The sequence below is a fragment of the Erpetoichthys calabaricus genome, chromosome 15 (assembly GCF_900747795.2).
Source record: "Erpetoichthys calabaricus chromosome 15, fErpCal1.3, whole genome shotgun sequence".
Classification (NCBI taxonomy): Eukaryota; Metazoa; Chordata; class Cladistia; order Polypteriformes; family Polypteridae; genus Erpetoichthys; species Erpetoichthys calabaricus.
In genome coordinates, this window is record NC_041408.2 from 8,326,733 (window position 1) to 8,350,336 (window position 23,604).

The 23,604-nt window shown below is 44.9% G+C and overlaps 1 protein-coding gene across 2 annotated transcripts in view; it reads right to left on the reverse strand.

Moving 5' to 3' along the window:
- The window catches only part of LOC114666194 (pleckstrin homology domain-containing family G member 1), a 131,995-nt gene that overhangs the window by 70,659 nt on the left and 37,732 nt on the right, over positions 1-23,604 (reverse strand). For both annotated transcript variants that reach the window (XM_051919273.1, XM_028820959.2), the window contains exon 2: positions 8,096-8,631. In XM_051919273.1, the coding sequence (XP_051775233.1) occupies positions 8,096-8,557 (462 nt within the window). In that variant the 5' untranslated portion in view covers positions 8,558-8,631. The remainder of the gene's footprint in view (positions 1-8,095; positions 8,632-23,604) is intronic.

Sequence of the window (23,604 nt, forward strand, 5' to 3'; positions counted from 1 at the left end):
GCATTGCACCATGCAATGTGTATTTCTCGGTTACATGACATTTGGTATGGGATTCATAAAAGCAGCGTTCATGATTGTAATGCACTATCTGCTGGAATTAAAAATGCAAAGCATTGATTTACTACAGATGTTTGTGATCCACCACCTGTTGGAATGAAAACTGCTACACATGTCTATTATATGCTATTTAATATGGGATTTGTAAAAGAAGCTTTCATGTTTATAATGCACCACCTGTTGGAATGAAAATGGCAATGCACTGATTTACTACAAATGTTTGTGATGCACTCTCTTTTGGATTCAAAGATGCAATGCATTGAATTACTACAAATGTTTGTGATGCACCACCTGTTGGAATGAAAAATGCTACACATGTCTATTATATACCATTTAGTATAGGATCTGTAAAAGAAGTGTTCATGTTTGTAATGCACCATGTGCTGGAATGAAAAATGCAATGCATTGATTTACTACAGATGTTTGTGATGCAACACCTGTTGGAATGAAAACTGCTACACATGTCTATTATATGCTGTTTAGTATGGGATTTGTAAAAGAATTGTTCATGTTTGTGATGCCCCATCTGCCGGAATTAAAAATGCAATGCACTGAATTACTACAAATGGTTGTGATACACCATTTGTTGGAATGAAAAATGCAATGCATATATCTGGTATATGCCATTTAGTATAGGATTCAAAAAGCAGTGTTCATGCCTGTGATGCGCCATTTGTTGAAATGATAAATGCAATGTACTATTTTACTAAAAAATCTTTTAGAATGACAGAGGCATAGCAGCCAGACAGACACACAGACATTTATCTTTGTATTAGGGTGGATATACTTGTAGGGACTATGCTTTAAATGCCATAAACTTGTCTGCCCACCAGTAAAGTCCCCACCAGGTTGCCGCTGCCTAAAATGTATTACATTTCCATAAGCTTTCAATTAAGACTAAGTTCCAGGTTCTAGCCCCAATAGTTTGCGAGTAATCCCTTACAAGACCAGTAGACATTAGCATATTACATGTATACCAGCTGTGCTACTCACCCAAGATAGGATGAAGTCTAAATAATCAATGTAGACCTTGGCATTAATGTTTGCAGTGCACCATGTGATATGCCATTTGGTATGGAAATCATAAAAGCAGTGCTAAATGTTTTGATGCGCCATCTGTTGGAATGACAAATGCAATACATGTCTGTTATATGCTATTTTTTAGTTGGAGTTTCATAAAAGCAGCGTTCATGTTTGTGGTGCACCATCTGCTGGAATGACAAATGCAATGCATTGAATTATTACAAATGTTTGTGATGCACCACTTGTTTGAATGAAAAATGCAATGCATATATCTGTTATATGCCATTTAGTATAGGATTCAAAAAGCAGTGTTCAGGTTTATGATGCACCATCTGTTGGAATGAAAGACGCAGTGCATTATATTACTACAGATGTTTGTGATGTGCCATACTTTGGAAAGAGAGAGACATTGCCACTGGGCAGACTCACAGACACTCACCCTTTCGTTACGGTGGATGTGTTTGCCGTACACATCTTCCTGTTTCCATGCCTTGTGCATATCTTCACGCTCAAATCCATGCAAAGTTTTATAAATGAGGCCCCCTTGGTGTTTACTCCTTTCGTCATCTGCTCCACAAAGCCACTTTTGGCTTCTGGTTAGGTCCCCTGAGTGAGTCACCCATTGGCAGCACACACACACAACAAAGAAAGCTCATGGATTGTGCAGCTTAGTCATTAACAATGAAACAAAGTACGCTTTTATTTTTTTGCGTTTAAAAGGAAAACTGAACCCTTTGAAATAAATAAGACCACCGTCTCAATATCTTCCTTCATATCTCCCACCCCTCTGCTTTATTAGAGGAGCTGATATTTTAGGTTCTGTCATGCCTTTTGCTTCGCCCTTGAATCAGATTCGTTTCCCTTCCCCTTCCACCCCATTCACAGCAGCTGGAAGGAAACAGAAGGCTTCCCAGGGATCCATGTTTGTGTCGGTCTGGACTTTCACCAAGAGAGAGAGAAAAAACAAAAAAAAAAAAAAATCGGCTTTCCTTCTGCCTTTGGCCCATATAAAGACCTCACCAAGTGCAGACGACATTAAAAACGCTGGCATCAACATGAAAAGAAAGGAGCAGACGATGTTCTGGTGGTGAAAGAGAAGCAAGCCAAGAAGAGGAGAGAGAAGGCGGTCGGGTCGTTGGAGTGCATTCCATAAAAGCCCTCATTGTGAAAGGCGCTAGAAAAGATGAGGCATTATAGGGTACAATCAGGAATAGGGCAACCTGCCGAGGGCTTACAAAAATCCAGAACATTATAAAAAGATACAAAAACTACCAAGTAGGACTAACCTCAATATGTGTTTTTATATTTCGAAAAAGGTTAAGAATATTCTGGTACTTCAATGTGGAAATAACGTCGACATTCCGAATGGAAAATGATCCCCTCATTTTTTTTTCCTCTTCAAAGAATCTGCAATCATCTCAATAGAAAGACCTGAAAAGATATGAACTTGCCCCACAGTCTGTGCCAGGCACCCTCATGCCAGGCCCATCATTCTTATGGCACGTCAGAGTGGAACAACAAGGCCAAAGTCTGCAGAAGAAGCCCAATAGCAATAAAAGAGAACCATCAAAGGGGCATCTTCTCCTACTAGTATGGATACCCCCCCTAGGCCGGGCACACACAATGTTATTTTACAAACTCATAAATGGATAGAAGACTAATAGAAAAGTCTTTGGATAGAAGCATGGTGGGCTCATGAAGTTTGGAACCACCAGGTCTCTTCTCTAGAGTTGGGGGGCACCTGCTAAAATTGGGCAAGAAGAGCCTCGGTGGTCAGTGACCAACAACCCAATAGCCACTCCAACACGGCTTCAGAAATCCTCTGCTGAGGCAGGACAACCCATCGAAAGGATGGCCATCTCAGCAGCACTCCATCAATCAGGCGTTTACGGCAGACTGGCTACCACACACACTCCCGAGTAAAAGACACAGGACGGTGTGGCAACTCCGACAGTACGAGGACGCAGGTTCTCTTGTCTGATGACACGTGGGCAGAACTCCGAGCCCTGCTCACCGGCCACCTAATACCATCCTGTGGTGGCAACATCATGCTAAGAATTGAGGGATGGGTGAAGACAGCCAAAATACAGAGAGGTCCTTGAAGAACACCCGCTGCTCCAGAGTCCATCCATCCATTACCCAACCCGTGACATCCTAACTACAGGGTCACGGGGGTCTGCTGGATTTAATCCTAGCCAACACAGGGTGCAAGGCAGGAAACAAACCACGGGCAGGGTGCCAGCCCACCGCAGGGCACACACACACCAAGCACACACAAGGGACAATTTAGGACCACCAATGCACCTAACCTGCATGTCTTTGGACTGTGGGAGGAGACCCACGCAAACACGGGGAGAACATGCAAACTCCACGCAAGGAGGACCCGGGGGAAGCGAACCCCAGGTCTCCTAACTGTGAGGCAGCAGCACTACCCACTGCACCACCCCTGCTCCAGAGTGCACATTACATTACGATGACCCCAAAGCACGGAGCCGAGGCAAAGCTGGAGTGGCTTTGGGTCAAGTCACAGAGCGTCAACCGAAGTTCAGACTTAAACCCCATGGAAACACATGTGGGGAGAGACCTGAAGATGGCAGCTTACAGACGAGACTTGCCATCCCATCCCATCTAACTGGAGCTCGAGAGGCTCTGCCAAGACGAACGGGGAAATAAAAAAAAAAAAAAAGGTGCATAAATTCAGGTGTGCCAAGCTTGTAGAGACGCATAAAAGTAGACTCAAAAATATGGAGCTGCTGCCAAAGGAGATTCCTAATGGGCACCGAATTGAGGGTCTGAAAACTCAGATGAACGAGCGATTTCAACTTTCGAGAAACTTTCTGAAAACGTGTCTTCACTTTGTCATTATGGGTTATCGGGTGCAGATGGATGGGCAAAAAGGGCCAGTTTATCCATTTTAAAATGAAATCAACAGCACACTAAAGGCAGGCAGAAAGTGAAGGGGTCCGAATACGTTTTCTGAATCCAGTGTATGTCCTCTTGATGCCTGCATGGGTTTGTCACGTGTGGTTCTGCCCACGTCATGGAGACGGACAGGTCAGGGTAACTGGCAACGAAACTGGCCTGGTATGAAGTTGCTGGCGGGCGCATGTGTGTGTTGGTGCACACGTGTGGGTGGGTGGGTTTGAGGCAGCACTGCCTATTGTAGAAATGGTTCCTATATTACTGCAGTGGGCTGGTGCCCTGCCCGGGGGTATGTTTCCTGCCTTGCGCCCGGTATTGGCTGGGATTGACTCCAGCAGACCCCCGTGACCCTGTAGTTAGGGTTGGATGATGGATGGATGGTTCCTACATTATGCATAGGATGGGTGCCAAGGCTGCGGTGGGTTGGCACCCTGCCCGGGATTGGTTCCTGCCTTGTGCCCTGTGTTGGCTGGGATTGGCTCCAGCAGACCCCCCCCCGTGACCCTGTGTTCGGATTCAGCGGGTTGGAAAATGGATGGATGGATGGGTGCCAAGGTTCTGATCACCCACAACTCTTACTGGGATTACAAGAAAATAAAAACGTGGATGAATGGATCACTCAATTCTGCGGACACAAAATTAGTTTTAAATTGAAGAATATTTAACAAATGAGATTATGAAAATGTACAGAAAAAAAAAAAAAGAAGTCCACATCTCCCATAGGCAACATTCCGGGTTTAGACTGTGCATCTCTAAATCCTAATAAGCATTGCAAATTAGGGATTTGCTGAGTGGTAGGAATTCAGTGCTATCTGCCAAGCTCTCCATATTCAAGTGTGACCGGCTGTTTTTGTTTTGCTGGAGAATTCCCAAATGCGGCAGGAACGGATTATACCGAGATTTAACTGTCTGTGCTTGAGAATATGGAATTCGAGGTTAAAATCAAATCAAATCGACAAATGTTTGGAAGGCAGCAGAAAGCAAACGGGAATGATAAAAAAAAAAATGATTAAAATAAAGAAATGATTTTAAGCATACACTGAATATTCTTATATTATTTGACAGATGCCTTAATCCTTAGCGAATTGTGACATTTGAGCTACAATTCAGTTCCATTTGTTGTTGTTTTACTAATTGGAAGACAAGCAGGTGAAGTGATTTGCTGAGGGTCACACGTGGGGTCAGTAGTGGGATTTGAACCCACAGCCGCAGGTTTTGAAGTCCAAAGCCTTAACCACTAAGCCACACATAAACCTAACAAACATGGGACTGGAGAAGGCACCACATTATTATCAAAGACCACCTAAAACATTTGAGGTACAATCGGTTCCATTTCCTTAAGTTTTCCAATTGATGCACAGGCAGGTGAAGTGACTCGCTCAGGGACACACCGTGCCAGCAGTGACATCTGAACCTGCAGCCTCAGGGTTTGAAGTCCAAGGCCTTAACTGTTATGCCAACGGCCTGCCTAATCTTTCTAACTTTATTATTATTTGGCTGACACTTTTGTCCAGGTGAAGTCCTAAGTTGTAACCACTACACCATACTGTGCCAGTCTTAAACTTTCTATTATCTGTATTATTATTATTATTATTATTATTATTTATCTGAGGTGGCTTACAGCATTTGAGATACACAGTTGGTGGCATTTTTTGTAGTTAGTTTCAGTCGGTGCTCAGACAAGTGAAGCGACTCGCTCAGGGACACACCGTGTCAGCAGTGAGATTTGAACCTGCAGCCTCAGGGTTGGAGGTCCAGGGCTTTAACGTTTACCTCACCCTACCTGCCTAATCTTTCTAACTTTATTATTTGGCGGACATCTTCATCCAGGGTGACGTACAACATTTGCACTACAGTTGGCTACGGTTCTTTGTGTTTTTTCCAAAATCGAGTGCAAGCAGGTGAAGGGACTCACTCAGGGACACACACACACACACACACACACTGCATCAGTAGTGGATCTGAATGCATAATGTCAGGGTTTGATGTTCCAAGTCTTAACCACTACACCACACTGTGCTTTCCTTAAACCATTCTATTATTATTATTCTTATCGCTATTATTATCTACTTATTTGGCTGATCACCTTTATCTGTGGTGGCCTAAAGCATCTGAGCTACAATTGGTTTCATTTCTTTGCTTTCCCAGATGGTGCCCAGGCAGGTGAAGTGAGCTGTTCAGGGTCACACAGTGGTGTCAGAAGTGGGATTTGAACCCACAGCCTCAGAGTTTGAAGTTTTAAGTCTTAACCACTACACCACACTGTGCCTGCCTTCATATATTCTATTATTATTACTATTATTAACATTCAAATCCTATTATGTGATATCATCTACTGTTAAATTCTGCTCCATACTTGTAATATTTTTATTTTTATACTGTATTGAGGATTTGTTCTTTTCTGTGCATTGCATTGAATTGTATTGACCCCCTTTATCTTTTTGACACCCACTGCACGCCCCACCTACCAGGTAAGGGGTCTCTCTTTGAATTGCCTTTCCCGAAGTTTCTTCCATTTTTTCTCTTTTTTGGGAGTTTTTCCTCATCTTCTTAGAGAGTCAAGGCTGGGGGGCTGTCAAGAAGCAGGGCCTGTTAAAGCCCATTGCGGCATTTCTTGTGTGATTTTGAGGCTATATAAAAATAAATTGTATTGTTTCATATTCCTACTACTATTATTATTATTTATTTTATTTTGTTTACTAATTTGGCTCACACCTTTATCCAAGGCGGCCTAAATTACTAACTTTGGGGCCCCTAGTCTATGACAATATGTAAACAGTGAAGGAGTCTGTAAACCTTTTGTATAACAAAAAATGCACAAGTATCATTTATGGGTGGATTCTTCCTTTAAATTTAAAGAGTGGTATAGCAGCGCCGTTCAAGTCACGGATGTTGGATGTGAAACAAAAAACGATGTAAAATAGTAGGGTCAGCTTCGACCTCGTGTCTTCATTTATGGACTCCCATTTTTTTTTTTTTTTTTTTTTTTGATGATTGGGCTTTCTAGTTTTGAGCTTTGTTCTGCTGTTAAGATGCTTAAACATTTCTAATAACAAAAGTCTATACAAGCATTTGAGGAATTAAGATAAAAAAAATAAATGTATTAAATTTTATGCCGGACTGCATAAAAGAATGAATGACCAGAGATCTGTCGTTTAGTGACCACCCCTGTGGTGGACCCTTCAAGTTTTCATCTCCACCAGCAGAACTGTTCTGACCTGCCTGTGGTGGATAACATACACCAGCTCCACAAGATGGAATGTGAAAGGAATAAAATGTGCACTTATGTATGTGGTACACACATTTTATCACCTTTAATATTTGTAATTTCTCATATATGAAGTATAGGGAAAGTATTGGAATCGTCCAAAAATTTTATTTTGAAATTTTGATGAATCTCAATGTTTTAGATCTCCCCGACTTTCTCGCATACAAAGTATAGGAAAAATATTGGAATCATCCAAAAATTTGATTTAGAAATCTTGATCAATCTCAACGTTTTAGACCTCCCTGCATTTCTTGTATATGACATATAGGGAAAACATTGGAATCATCCAAATATTTGATTTCAAAATTTTGATGAATCTCGATGTTTTAGACCTCCCTGACTTTCCCGTATATACGAAGTATAGGGAAAGTATTGGAATCGTCCAAAAATTTGATTTCGAAATTTTGATGACTCTCGACATTTTAGATCACAGAGTCCGAAAATACCATTTGTGTGTCTGTGCGTAAACACGATAACTTGAGGACGCTTTCACTTTTAGGGGCAACCAAATTTTGCACACAAGTATTAGGTACAAAACTTTGGGGCTATTTCCGCTAATAGGAAGTGGTACTTTACCTTTTATTCATGCAGCTGCAGAGTCCCATTTATTCAACTTTTTATAATAATTGTTTAATAGATTATTGATTTGATTTGTTGTTGATGGTTCATAAATGTACATAACATAAAAATAATAACTGTCTTGCGGTTTACTCCTCAAATATCTGAGTACAGGAGAAAGTCGAGGAGAGACCACTCCTGATTTTTAACAATACCGACATTCCAGCAGAATGGACCAATTTGAAAATGTAAACAGGCTTCTCTTACCTGCACGATGCTCCGCAAATCTTCGACATACGTTCTTTCGGTATCCAAGATTTCCTGAACGACTCTATCCACGTAAAGCATTTTGGGGTTAGTAGGCTCCAAAGATGGCAGAGGCGAGGCTCCCTTACTGTCCACCCTCTTTAGTGTGCTGGACCGCTTGTCCACAAAGCTCCCATTGACCTGGTTTTCCCTTTCTCGATGGCAACCCAGCTGCTGTGCGGGAATAAGTTCAAGTCGGATGGCTCCAGCATCTTTCTCCTGTGGTGGAGTAGGTCCAAGCCCCAAGTGACTACTGGAGACCAAAGTGGCCCGGCTGCCCAGAGAGCAGTGGCTGTCACGTGAAGAAGCCGACGAAGACGTCGAACTGTAACTCACCGGTCGGTCGTTGTCGGAGGAGTCCATGCTCCTCACAGCACAGTACTGAAAGGCTCGTTTCTCCGGGTTGAAACGTCCTAACGACATAACATTCAGAGGTGTCCTCTTGTCGGGGAACTCTGGCACAGTTGGTAAAGAGTCGGGTGGGAGAACATAGTCATCTGTTAAAACATAAAAAACAAAGAAAGAAATACTTTAAAAAATGGAATGAATAAAGAAACACAGATCTACTTCAACAGAACCTTTAGGAAATGATGTAGCTGCTTGAAACTCTACTTTTAAAATTTCAGAAAACAACAAATTGAAAATTTCAATCATTCAGCTACAGACATGGACACCAACCATCTACGTTAAGGAGTCTGTAAAGCCGAACCTACTGAACCCGATGTATTCGATTAGAGTTCATCTTGACAAGCACTTGAAATATATTCTACTTGACTCCCCAACGTATGAGGCACGTGCAACTACATAAAGTGGATGTGGACAAGAATTCGGACCCCTTCACTTTCTGCACACCTTATGGTGTGGTAGATATTCACTTCGAACGTATATGAAATTATAACTCTCTACCTGCTTTGCGTACCTACATTTGGGCCGTTCATCCCGTTCTACCAGGCAGAACCTCTCAAGCTCTGTTAGACTGGATAGAAAGCACCTGTGAACTGCCATCTTCAAGGTCTCTCCACACACATACCATGGGGTTGAAGTCTGGGCCACTCAAGGACATTCATAGTCTTTCCCAAAGCCACTCCATGGTGGTCTTAAGCTCTATGCTTCAGGTCCTGGTCATGCTGATGGATGAACCATTGCTCCCTGATGGAGGTCAGGTGCACTCTGGAAGCAGGTGTTCTTCAAGGACCTCTCAGTATTTGGCTGCATTCGTCCTTCCCTCAATTCTGAACTGGCTTTCTGTCCTCATAGTGTGATGCTGCCACCAACCGTGCGTCACCATTGGGATGGCATCGAGCATGTGAGGGGTGCTTGGAGCTCTGCCCAGAGAGTTCGATTTTTGTCTCATCCGACCAGAGAATCCTTTCTCCTCATGTCCTCAGAGTCCTTAAAATGCTGTTTGTCAAACTTCAAGTGGGCTGGCCGCTTTTCCTAAGTGGCTGATTGAGGGAATGCTGCCGAGGTGGTCAACCTTCCAACAGGTTCTCCCACCTCAGCAGAGGACTATTGGACTCTTTGTCATCTCCTTGACCAAGGCCCTTCTCACTCGTGTACTCACTATAAGGATGGTATCAGGTAGGTGATGAGCAGTGCCCAGTCTTCACCAGACATCATCAGAGCTCCATCAGAGTCATTCAAAAGTAGTACACTTTCCTGGTGACATCATCAAATATTTCTCTCTCTGTCATCTCTATTCTTCGCTGCACTGCGTCACCACTGCACTCCACCTGTCCACATTGCAAATCCCACTCTTGTCACCAGTTGAATTGCTATGGACTCACAACAAAGCATCTCACGTCAAAGATTTGAACTGTGGTGAACTTCCGGTGGTGAGCTGTGAATGGATATCCTCAATCTCAGAGGTGAGAACTTTGTGGCATGAGCTTCAATGGAGACCTTCATCCATCAGTCACGCAGAGCCCATCTCAGACCACTGTGATTGGCACGCCTCCCTGGTGGCATCAGCAGATCTCTTGTTGTGTCAGCCACCACCTCCTCTACACAGCGTCACCACTACATTCCACCTCGGTCCACATTGCAAATCCCACCCTTGTCACCAACTGAATTGATGTATACTCACACCACAATGCATCTCACTCTGAACGTTTGTGCGGTGGAGAGGGGCTGGTGGCGAGGTGTGAATGGGCATTTTCTGGCTCAGAGGCGAGACCTTTGCGGCGTGAGCTTAAATTGGAGACCTCCATCTGTCAGCCGCCCAGAAGTCCGTCTCGGACCAGCGTGAGTGGCACGCTTCCCTGGTGACATCAGCTCATCTCACTCTGTGTCGGCCAACATCTTCTCTGCACTGTGTCACCACTAGACTCCACCTCTGTTCACAGCACAAACCCTACCCTAATCACCAACTGAATTCTTCTGAACTGCCACCATGAAGCTTCTCACTTTAAAGGTTTGCACAGTGGCGAGCTGTGAACAGGTGTTCTTCGGCTCAGAGGCAAGAGCTTAATTAGAAACCTCCATCCGTCAGCCACACAGAGCCCGCCTCGGACCACTGTGAGCAGGGCACTTCGATGGCGACAGTCTCTCTCGGTGTCGCCACCTCCTTTTCTGCACTGTGTCACCACTACACTTCACCTCTGTCCACAGCACACACCCTACCCTAATTACCAACTGAATTCTTCTGAACCACCATGAAGCTTCTGACTTTGAAGGTTTGCACAGTGGTGAAATTTGAAAAGGCGTTCTCCAGCTCAGAGGCAAGAGCTTAATTGGAGACCTCCATCTGTCACCCACTCAGAGTTCGTCTCGGACCATCGTGAGCGGTGTGCTTCTCTGGCGACATCGGCTCATCTCTCTCTGTGTAAGTCACCACCTTTCTCTGCACTGTGTCACCACTACACTCCACCTCTGTTCACAGCACAAACCCTACCCTAATCACCAGCTGAATTCTTCTGAACTGCCACCATGAAGCTTCTCACTCTGAAGGTTTGCACAGTGGCGAGCTGTGAACAGGTCGTTCTCCGGCTCAGAGAGAGAGAGAGGAGGTTAGGAGCACACGCTGATACAGCGCATTGCCACATCCACCACATGATGAACCAACTCAAGATCCCAGATTGGAACCAGAGTGTAGCCATGCAACAGGAGACACCTCAGCACCACACAAGTTCAGATGGAATGGAACCAATTTGAGGTTTTGTATTGTGGCTGGAGTGCCAATTGTGCCACCAACCCCCAGGTTTTTCCCTGCAGGTTGGAGGGCCTACATGCAGGTCTGGATACAGATTAACGTCATACCCAGGATGGAGCGACTGCAGGTTAAGGACCTTGCTCAAGTGCCCAACGAAGTAGAGTCACTTTTGGCATTTACGGGATTCGAACCAGCAACCTTCCATTTACCAGTGAAAATCAGAGCCACCACTCTGCCCAAGAGCTCAGAGGCAAGAACTTATTTAGAAACCTCCATCCGTCAGCCACGCAGAGCCCGCCTCGGACCACTGTGAGCAGGGACCTTCAATGGCGACAGTATCTCTCTCTCTCTGTGTAAGTCATGCCCTTTCTCTGCACTGCGTGACCACTACACTCCACCTCTGTCCAGAGCACAAATCCCACCCTAATCACCAACTGAATGGTTGTGATCCATCACCATGAAGCTTCTCACTTTGAAAGTTTACCTGTAAACAGGCGTTGTCTGGCTCAGAGGCAAGAGCTTAATTTCAAATATCTATCGGTCAGCCCCGCTAAGCCCAACTCGGACCACCGTGATTGGCGCGCCTCCCCTGGTAGCATCAGCGGATCTCTGTGTGTCAGCCACCACTTTCCCTGCACAGCGTCGTTACTACACTCCACCTCTGTGGATTACTGTCGATACTCGCCTCAAAGATAGATATTCTGCAGCTCAGAGGTGAGCACTTTGTGGCAAGAGCTTATTTAGAAACCTCCATCCATCAGCCACTCCGTGCCCACCTCGGACCACTGTGAGCAGGGCGCTTCAATGGCGATAGTCTCTCTCTCTCTCTCTCTCTGTGTCAGCCACCACCTTCTTTGTGCAGCATAGCTAAAAAATCCAATAAAATGGATGGCAATCTGAGGTAGCACTTGTGCACATGACTTCGGATCATCGGGGCTGTACTACTCTTTTATCTTTCATATAGTGCCTTTCATATCATTCGATTAACTCTCAGAATATAATTTCAATGTGTTGCAAACTTGAATCCCAACTGGAAAGAGGTCATCATTAAATTTGGTGCCCCTTTTTATTTTTTTCCTTCATTATCTACTCTCATATAGCGCCTTTCACAACTACCCACCTACTGTCAGAACATTTTCAAATTGAGGGACCATCTTGAAATGCTCCAGGAAACCCGACTGATGAAGCCCTTGCTGGGCAACTCAAAGGTAACCCGCTAACCAGAATGTTAACGTTACAAGGCTAAAGATTAGAACGGCCTGCAAAGAATGAAAACACCGTTAAGCGCCGCTTGTAAATAATAACACTAAGAGTCACCGCGTGGCACTGAGGGCGAGCGCTGGAGCTGCGGTTTTAGCGCCACATCATTCCACGCCATTCAGCTGATCTCGAAGGCCTCGGCGCTTACAGAAAATGAGCCTGCATCCGAGACAATAGCTGTGAGCGGCTTTGCCATTGTTTGGTCGTTTCCCATTTTTCAAAGTTACAGCTGAGGAACAAAGTCTGCCCACACCCACAAGGAAATGTGATCCTTAACAATACGTTTTTGTTCTTAGAAGTCATGAAGGAAAAAAAAACAAAAATTCCTCAATAAGGTCCACTTCTATAAAAAGCAAACCGACCTGTGCTTTAAAATGGCTGCTGTGTGAACAGCACCAGGACAAAATCAGATTGTGAGCAGACCCCGATTTCTGGGATTCCCTCGTTATCTCTCTCAGTAAGGAGGCCGAGTCATCATACCCGATATGTGACGATATGACAGGCAGTGTATACGGCGGTACGTCGCAACACAAACTCGATCTGTTCCAGAAGGCTGGCTGCTCGACTGTTGATTTGGTCGAGTTTTGAATTGTAATAATGTAAATCGGACTGATCCTTTGAAGACTACCCTCCCCCTAATGATTGATCTGAGGCTAGAGATCTGCACTGGCAAACGGAAGGTTGCCGGTTCGAATCCCGTAAATGCCAATAGGGACTCTGCTCTGTTGGGCCCTTGAGCGAGGCCCTTAACCTGCAATTGCTGAGCGCTTTGAGTAGTGAGAAAAGCGCTATATAAATACAAAAATATTATTACCTATACTTACAGGTAATACTTATACTTATTATTACTATACTTACATTATTACTTATACTTCCTTAGAAGGCTGGCGTCCTTCAACATCTGCAATAAGTTGCTGCAGATGTTCTATCAGACAGTTGTGGCGAGCGCCCTCTTCTACCTAGTGGTGTGCTGGGGAGGCAGCATAAAGAAGAGGGACGCCTCACGCCTGGACAAACTGGTGAGGAAGGCAAGCTCTATTGTAGGCATGGAGCTGGACAGTTTAACATCTGTGGCAGAGCGAAGGGCGCTGAGCAGACTCCTATCAATTATGGAGAATCCACTGCATCCACTTAATAGTATCATCTCCAGACAGAAGAGCAGCTTCAGGGACAGACTGCTGTTACCGTCCTGCTCCACTGACAGACTGAGGAGATCGTTCGTCCCCCAAACTATGCGACTCTTTAATTCCACCCAGGGGGGGTAAACGTTAACATTTAACATTATACATAGTTATTGTCTGTTTTTTCACCTGCATTATTATCATTCTTTAATTTAATATTATTTATTGTATCAGTATGCTGCTGCTGAAGAATGTGAATTTCCCATTGGGATTAATAAAGTATCTATCTATCTATCTACAGCACAGACTCACGTATAAGTCGAAAAATCGATCATACGCCCGTTCAAAAATACGACCCTCACAGTTATTCTTTTTAACATCTTCTTGCCTCTTCCAATCTCATATCAGTTTCTCAGACGCATTGAATTTTCTTGCAGCAGCGCAGTTACCAATTTCTTTCACCACTACGACGACTTTTAATTTAAAGCCAACTTCATATTTTCTTCTGATTGAACACTCCACCGTAGATATGGGATGCTCTTATGATAAACGTGTGTAGCAGTGCTACTTTCTAAGAACTGCATCTCCCAGCAGTCCTTGCAGGGGCTGCTGGGGTCAAAGGAGGTTTAAAAGAGGGCAGAGGGCAAAAGGAAAGAACGAAAGTTTGTTTTGTTTGGTGCGTTGTGTGTTGCGTTTATCTGTCGTGCTGCCTGCTATTGTTGGAACTTTAATTAATCATTGTGTCCTGGACTGTATTCATTTGTTGGAGTCTGGATCACTGTCTACCTGTGCACTGAGGACTGCGTTTGGATTCATTGGTTTTTCGGAAGAGTGGAGCGGCTCCTGAACCATCCATCCGATTTCATCCTTTCAGTAACTACCGGTAGGACTGTGTTTGTTTTCTTTCATCCTTTCAACATACAGATCGCTGGACTTAACTTCGTCACTTCTCGTTTCATTCGGTTTGTTTTCATGGACTTTGCTGTGTGGTGTTTGTGTGTACATATGTTAAATGTAATATCGCCGAAGGGGTCACGGGTGGTATTACTGTTTTCATTTAGTTAATTGGGTGTCATTATACTCTTAATTGTTTGCCTTTCCCAGTGTGCTTTATTGGTCTCTGTCGTGTGTGTGTGTGTGTGGGTCGATCCAAGGCTGGGGACGTTCCTGGGATCTCTTGTATTAAAATAAATAAATCACCGTCAGCCTGGACGGTGTGAATCTTAGCGGCCCCTGACCGCTACAGGTGTATGAGGGTGTGAGATACAAAAAACACAAAACAGTGCAGACGTCGCTTCAGAATAGTTTGGGTATTAAATACCGTGTGGTCACGTAGGCACAACACATAGAAAAACAAAAGGCCGTGTGCTCCATGGTTACCCTCTCAGGTGGGCTTAGCTTATCATAACCTCTTGGATGGAATAGCGTGAGTTTTCTGTATTCGACATTATACAGGGTGCTCCAGATCTAATTATGCAATTTTCATTACGCTATAACTTAAGTTTATTACATAGAGAATTCACAAAAAAATCTTTTTGTTGCCGATAGATGGCAGCACCTGCCCTGCATTCGTTTATTACAAGATATTTCGAACAATTCTTTTGTCTTGCATCGTTTTCCTGCATTGCATTAAAAGTTGCATAATTAGATCTGGACCACCCTATAAAATACCGGAAATTCTACAGTAAAATCAAGTCCCGATTTATCTACGGGAAAACTTCAACTAGGGTTGCCAGATTCGAAAATTAGAAATATTGTGACCATGTTCAATACTGAAAGTGCAATTCCACACACCACAGTTTGCTTCAAAACAGCTTCTGCCTTGTTTGGTAAATGTCCATTCGCTGGAATATTCAGCACGAAATGTACACTTACGTTTTGGCATCTTGGGATGGACGGATTAGTTTTGAAGTTAGAAAAGATGTGGGCCGTGGCAAGTAGTAAGAACCCACTCTGTCGACCCTGAATGCTGCAATGCTGATCCAGAACTGCAGAGCACCGCGGCTGGAGAGCAAAGCGGTAAGAGTGTCGCTGCCCTCGGCCACCCATCGCAACTGAACAAGCTGCAGACAGGCAGCGCACACTCGTGTCCTCGTCACATTTGGGTTATTTTCATCAAGAGAATCTGAGCAAAGAAAGTAGAATTACTTATAAAGTTACAACTAAGTACGTAAGAAGGTAGTAAAAATATATTTTTATTACGAAATTTGAAAATGAACTAAATATGGGACATTTGGGTGTCCCTGAAAGGTCAGTACGGGACAGGGGACAAAATGATCAAATATGGGACAAGTGTTCCAGATCTAATTGTGCAACTATTCGACTGACAACCGTCTCCCCACCATTACTATAATGCAGGGCAGGTGCTGCCATCTATTGGCAACAAAAAGAATTTTAAGTGAAATCTCTATGTGTAGGGCAGGTGTTGTGAATTCTCTGTGTAATAAACTTAAGTTATGAAAATTGCATAATTAGATCTGGACCACCCTATATAAGGGACGTAGGGCAACCCTAACTTAAACGCGAGTATATACGGTATATATGTACATAACTAATGATAAAAATCACTTCAAACAATATGTTTATTGTTTCTCCTACCAGAGTCGACACATGTGAACCACTTTCACGTTTCGTTATTTCCTTTTTTTTAGCTCAATTGTAACACGTATGACCTTCCTCTTCGCTTTACTTCTATCGCTGCTAACTTTAGTCTCAATAGGAAAAAAAAATAATAAACCAAAAAAAGCAAAAACAACACATTCACAGAGAACGCGGTTTCAGTATGCGTTTACCACAACAGATCGGCGGAGTCACAGGCATAGACAGCGTGCGTAGGCCTGTTTGGCTCTGTCTCGGCTCCTCATGTCCGCGTCTTGATCCATACTCTTCCATGTTTGGAGTTTTTGTTCGATTTTGGGAGGCAAAAAAAAAATAAACTTGAACGACCCGTTCGTGTTCTGAATTGTTCCGAGTCTGGAGGCGTTCGTGTTCCACTGTATATTTATAGGTAAGGTGATGCACTATAGACCTTGCCGATTTTTCTAGTGGAATTTCTCAAGGGCATAATTCTTAAAAGAAAAAATGCCCACCCCCTCATGTGAAGCCCCCATGTGACCTTCACCAATACAAAGCCCTGGATCTTATTCGATCTCCAATTCTCCCTTGCCGAGGTTGGCAGTGATTGTGCTGAATCTGGCAAGGCTGGCAGCAATAAAACTCCCTGGCTGCTCAGAGAAGGCAGACAGGCACTTGATGTTGTACTGAACGTCACCCTAAGGTGGCAGCACTGCACTGCACTTCCAGCCCGTTAAATCTGACTGTACTGTCCCTTTGCCTATTGGTGCGTCGCGTTACTCACAAAAAACAGGGATAAGAGTAGTAACCCGGTTAAGGCAGAAACCCGATTTCTTAAAAATTCCCCATTTACAGTACAGTCCGGAGTTCTCCTTGTCAAAACACTCCGACATCATTAGACTGTTCGAGTTAAAAGCGTCATCCTCAGCCGCCATGAATCGGAAAACAAACAGGAAGCCTGTGAGGATTGTTTTCTTGAGTTTTATAAATATGTTTAGTCCTTCAAGTGCTCTGAATTTGGTAACATCCATCCATTTTTACATCTCTCATTGATCTGCTAGTATGAACACCTGGTTGCACTGTTTCAACAAATCTATAGGATGAACGTAATGAAAACTAAACCGACTCATTTATAATGGTTCTGTTACCGGATTGCATGCGGCATACTCTTTTCTGCTGGACTGTGCGACTGCGCCCTGTAAAGGAGCGGCGTACCGATACGCGTGCTTCTTGCCTTACACTCAGGGCTGCTGAGATAAAAATAATACAGATATCTTTACTTCATTAAGTATTAGATTTTTCGTTACTGTAAAAAGTAATCCGATGATGTCAAGCACACGTGATACCCCCAGCACTGCCCGCTCTCGAGATTGTGCCGCCGTACGTTCAGTTCGTCAACATAAATGTAATCATTTCTGAAACATTCAGGCAGATTATTTCAACCAGGAGAAGGACACTGCAGTCTGGGTAGACCTGCTGGGCCTGCTTGCCACCGCGACCCTCATCGGAAAACGGGGATGTGACAGTGAGATGAGCTTAGTGCTGCATGTTCAGCTCCTCGACATAAATTTAGTGATTGACGAAATGTCGAGACCAATTGTTTCAACCAGGAGAAGGAACAATGCAAAATCGACCAAAGTGTATCTTATGGACGCTTCTACCCGAGACTGTTGGATGCGAGTGCAAAGCTAATCAGGCTGTTTAAAGCCCAAATGGGACAGCCGTTGAACAAATCGCCGAATACTTCGGTTGTTTTCACCCGAGAGGCCGTTTATAGCGGTTTTGGTTAATTAAACGGGACAACCCGGTATAAATTCTAATTGGTTAATCGAGAAACATTGGTCTTTGCATTAGCACTGCTGAAACCGGTTGTTCTGTTCACTTGGGTCTCAAGGTACTGGCATCCCTAAAGTTCCGGTTCAGAAATGGCCAAAGCAAATCAGCGTGTCCTAGCATGGTTCCCCCTATGGAGAATTGCCACCGACATTCATAGTATGGTTCCCCTACCTTACAGAATCACCGTCGACAGTCATAGCCCTTGGGGAATCGCATTGCAGGTTTGGAGAAGTCATAGTGGTGGGAATGGGGAGCGCAGCAGACATGCGCAGACCACAAAATCCTTAAGTGTAACCCGCTTGAGGGTTTGCATGGCCAAATAACCAGAGAAATCTACACCAGCGAACCAAGGTTTTCTCAGAGACCCCTAACTGGAATGAGGGGTTCTGTGGCATTTTGGAAACAGGAGTCTGTGTGAATAGATTATTGAATGATTATTAAAGCAAATGTAAAGACGCTGTATGTGTGGAAGCAGATGAAGGCTCATTGGCAGGATATCTACCATCAGAAGACGAGAAAGGCAAAAGCGAGGACGATTTTATGATGGTGCACTTTAGGGAGTGAGGGGTGCTGTCACTCCGACTTGCTTTCAGACTTGAGATCATGTGGTAACAATTTAGAAGAGCAGCTTTATGGACTTCCTACGGCACCGTCTATTAGCTTCAAATTGCTCCGTGACACAAACAACGCCTTTGTTCAGGACGTAGGTGACCAACTGACCGCCTACAAGTAATCCCTCTGCTCTGACGGCCATGTCTCTTTAGAAGGTCTCGTTGGTCAGCAGTAATAGATGCAGTGAAGTAGCCTGTATTCTAAGCTTTAACCAATCACTCTTGTAGTACAATAGTCATCAGCAACAAGGCATCAGTGCCACGGTGAAAGGTGCCACATAAATCAAACAATTAGCCGATCGGCCTTCATGTGTAAAAAGTGATCTACTACCGCAGGCATCCGCAAAGGGTCCCCCCCCCGCCCCCACTCCTGTTCCAATCCGCACCCATTACTCAAACATACAGTGGATTCGGAAAGTCTTCAGACCTCTTCACTTTATCATCTTGTAGATTTCATTTCAAAACGGAGAAATCTGCCATATCTGCCCACTGTCGATAACCCGTGATGACAAAGTGGAAACACGTCTTCGGGAAAAGATTTGAACCAGGAGTGTGAAAACACCTTTAGTGTTAGTTTCCCGAAACTCTTCTGCTTCAGTCATCACTAATTATTATTAACCGTGACAGACTGAGCCGCCATGCTGTCCCAGTGCCGTTCAATACATAATAGAAACACTCCATTATTGGAACACGGCAAACTTCTATGCTGCCCCCATAGCACTTTAAAAAGAAGTAATCATGAATATTCTTAACAAGTCATAACATTCTCAAATCGGTGTCGCAAGGTGCTGGGAGCCTAACCCAGTCGCACAGGACACAAGGCAGGGACGGTGCATCAGTTGACGGTACTGATGAACGAGATTCGTCAATGCGTTTCACGCAGTAAATTTTCTTGCTGATGGACAAAATTCATCAAAGCTTTCCACTCAGTGAATTTTCTGGGTTCGCCGGACACCAGAACTGCACTCTCTAGGGCAACAGTGAACAATGTCGGGCCCGGAGGAACTACGTAACGTAGGTTGCGTTTACCGTGTGATCCTTCCCAGCACTGTCTCCGAGATTGAGCTGCCGAGCTCAGCACTGTAATAGGAACGGACCCTCTGGTCTCCTTTCTTAAATATCGGGCGCATCATGTCAGTCTGCCATTCCAAGGGTGCTTTATACCCGCCCTTCCATGCAACACTGAATTAGACGCGTCGGCCAGGCTATCCCAACAATGTTCATTTCTGGTCGGATTTCACCCACCCCAGCAGCCTTACCACTTATGGGGTCCTTGGATCACCATAGGGACTTCAGCAACAGTCATGTGTTCCCCTTTTACCAGACGTGTCCCTCTGCATGTGTTGTGGGTTGTGCTGTAGGAATATGGGTAACAAGGCCATTCTTGGGTGCTATTTTTTCCCCTATATGAACACAGTGAGAGCCGTGACCAAGTATTCGGTGTTAGATCGGATTCCTTCACTGTGTGTCAGCGTTGGACTCGGTCAACACTGTGTCCTGTCACCCCTCTTATTAGTGGCTTTCATGGACAGGATATCAAGGTGCAGCCGAAAACATAAGAATGTCCAGTACAGGAGGCTAGGGGTAGCATTGTTGCTTTATGCAGATGATGTTGTCTTCTTTGCCTTATCTTACTGGGACCTTCATCACACATTTGAGGGATTCACTGCCAAGTAAGAAGCAGTTGGGATGAGGATCAGTGCCTCAAAATCCGAGGTCATGGTTCTCTCATGAGAAAGAGAGGATCGCTCTCTCCAGGTGAGGGGGAAAAACAACTGGCCTTGGTGGACAAGTTCATGAATCTTGGTATCTTGTTCACCAGTGACAGAAAAAAAGAACTTGACATCAACAAGTGGATCAATGGCAGCCATTCTGCGGACTCCGTACTGGTCTATGGTGGTGAAGTGGGAACAAAGGCTAAAAGTCTTGGTTTACCAGTCAATCTACATCCCTGTCCTCACCTATGGTCATGAACTATGTGTAAAAACTGAAAGAATGAAATTACGAATACAAGCAATGAAAATGAGGATTCAGGGTCGCTGGGCTGACACGCCATGATAGGGTGAGAAGCTCAGTGATTCGGGAGACCCCCCCAGAGTAGAGTCCCTGCTTCTCCGTTGAGGTGGTCTGGGTATGTCGTAAAGATGGCCCCCATAGAGCTGCTCCGGACAGGAGTATCCCACTGGATGGAGACCTTGCAATAGACCCAAGATATGCTGGGGGTTTAACATCGTTCAGCTAGCTTGGGAACGCCTAGGAATTCCCAGTTAAGAGTTGGACACAGCAGCTGAGGACAAGAATGTTTGGGTTGACTTGCTGCCTCCGCAACTCTCATCAGGAAATGCGGATGGGAAGCGGAGATGAAATGAGCTTAGCACTGTGCGTTCAGCTCCTCAACATGAACACAACCATTTCTGAAATATTGAGAGAGATCATTTCAGCAAGAAGGAGGAATTACGTAATCACCCGAGCATTCGTCTCCGGAAAATTATCTCATGGACGCTTCTACCTGTGGCAACTGAAAGCATGAGCGAAGCTAAGGAGGGGAACAGAGTGAAAAAGACATGCAACAGACTACGAAATCCTGGCCTGGCTTACATTGCCACGTAACGTGGTTACTTGTGGAGAAGTCTACTTCGGCTAATCCAGTTTCTCAGAGACACGGGGAGACATTGGTCCTTTAGCTGGAATAAGCGTTTACATGGCATTTTAGAAACCCGGTTCGGAGAACATACACACAATCAATGTCTTCTGTCTTGTACTTATAATTGATGTCCCCTTGGCCCACGTCGAGACTGGTGGAGGATGAACCCGAAGTTGCGAGCTTATCTAAACCCGAGGTTGACTGACGGGGCCACACTGCCTGCAGTGAAATAAATGTTGAGCCCGAGGAGATTACTGAATGCTAGAATGTGTCACTCGGCCACCGGCTTAACTGCATATGGCAAAGGCTCTTTCCATCATAATAGCTCCCGAGTTGTCCTCCTAATGCACCATACTAAAGGCCCGGCCTAGACAGGCAGACAACAATGAGGAGTGGCGTCCGCATATTAAAGACATCTCCTTCAAGACGATGACCACACCCGGCACATATGGCTGCTCTTTTGGCTAACATATGAGTCAGCTACCATAAAAATCACAAAGTCCCCCCCCATTAAGTCGAGCGTTCTTTATAGCCTCTCCAGCACTAGCAGTGAAACGACGCTATACGCCGAGGGACAATCGGAGTGAAACAAAGTGAGAAAAAGAGTGGGGGGGGGTGGGGGGTGGGAGGGAGGGAAGAGCAATATGCGAGACCCCCTTCCGGGCCACTGCGGCGGAGGGGATGTCGAGACTGAAGGATGACATCATTCAATTCAGAGGAGGACAATAGCGACAACAGTGGGGAAGTTTAACACACACACTTCACTAAGCAACACCCGGCCACCCCTATTCTTCGGCACACAAGGCCGCAGGGACATCAAACAAGGCCAATCTGGGCTCTCACAATGATTCCCAGGCTTCCTCTCCAGCACATCAGGGCAGCGCTCTCGATTTCTGAAAAGAAAAAAAGGCGCATTTCTAAGCAAATTAGGAATGTCAAATAGGACGTTAAATCCCAAATTCTTTGCATGCTTAAGTGCTGTCAGGGGATGAAGAAGACGAAAAAAAAAATGACGGCGTTTACAGATGGAACAACACAATCCTTAATAAAAACGCAAATTAAAAAATGGACCTGGCATCAGAGCGCGGTGGAGTGGTGGCTCGGAGGCTAGGGATCTGCACTGGCAATCGGGAAGGTTGTCGGTTCGAATCCTGTAAAAGGCCAAAAGGGACTCTGCTGTGTTGGGCCCTTGAGCAAGGCCCTTAACCTGCAATTGCTACGTCCATCCTGGGTACGACGTTAATCTGCATCCATCCCTGCATGTAGGCCCTCCAACCTGCAGGGAAAAACTTGGGGGTTAGTGGCAGAATTGGCACTCCAGCCACCATAATAAACCTCACCCTGTTTCATCCTCTCCATCTGAACTGGTGTGGTGCGGAGGTGTCACCTGTTGCATGGCTGCACTCGGGTCCTAATCTGGGATCCTGAGTTGGTTTGTCGTGTGGTGGGGGCGTCAAAACACTGTATCAGCGACTGCTTCTAACCTCTCTGGCATCAGAGTGCACAGACGGACGGACGGACAGACAGTCAGAGGAGTCCATGCTAAGGTCTTCCCGGTGGGGATTCCGTTAAACGTGAATGAAGAGGGCCATAAATGAAAATGGAAAAAGAAAACACCAACTAGAATGGCATTTTAACAAAGGCTTAGCAGACAGTCCCAGTCAAAACTCTGGACACATTGAGAAACATTATGATTTAAAAATGAATTACTAGGGTCTAGGACAGCCATTACTGTTTGAAATAACTAATTTTTTAATTTGTTATTCACATACAAAGCCCAAATTTCAGCAGCAATTCCTTCACCACACTAATAGTCAGCTTCCTTAGTCATGCCTGAGCATCGGAAGGTCAGGGGTATGAGATAACCCGCCGGGGCGAGAGGGGGCGCCATCACTAACATTCTCTCCTCCTTCTCTCTCTCTCTGCTGCACCGAGAAACCGCCCAGTGAGGGCACTTGGCCACGCCCCTTCCACTCTGTGCGATATAAGAAGACCGGCAACCCGGAAGGAGGTTTCATTTGTACTGAGATTTTAATTGACTTGGCTTTTTTTAAAGATTCCAAAACCTAAATGGTTTATTTTTCTTCTTTAGTAGTGGTTGACTAACAATAACTAAGGAGCTATAACATGTCAAAAAAATAAATAAATAAATAAATAAACTGGGGCGGCACGGTGGCGCAGTGGTAGCGCTGCTGCCTCGCAGTTAGGAGACCTGGGTTCGCTTCCCGGGTCCTCCCTGCGTGGAGTTTGCATGTTCTCCCCGTGTCTGCGTG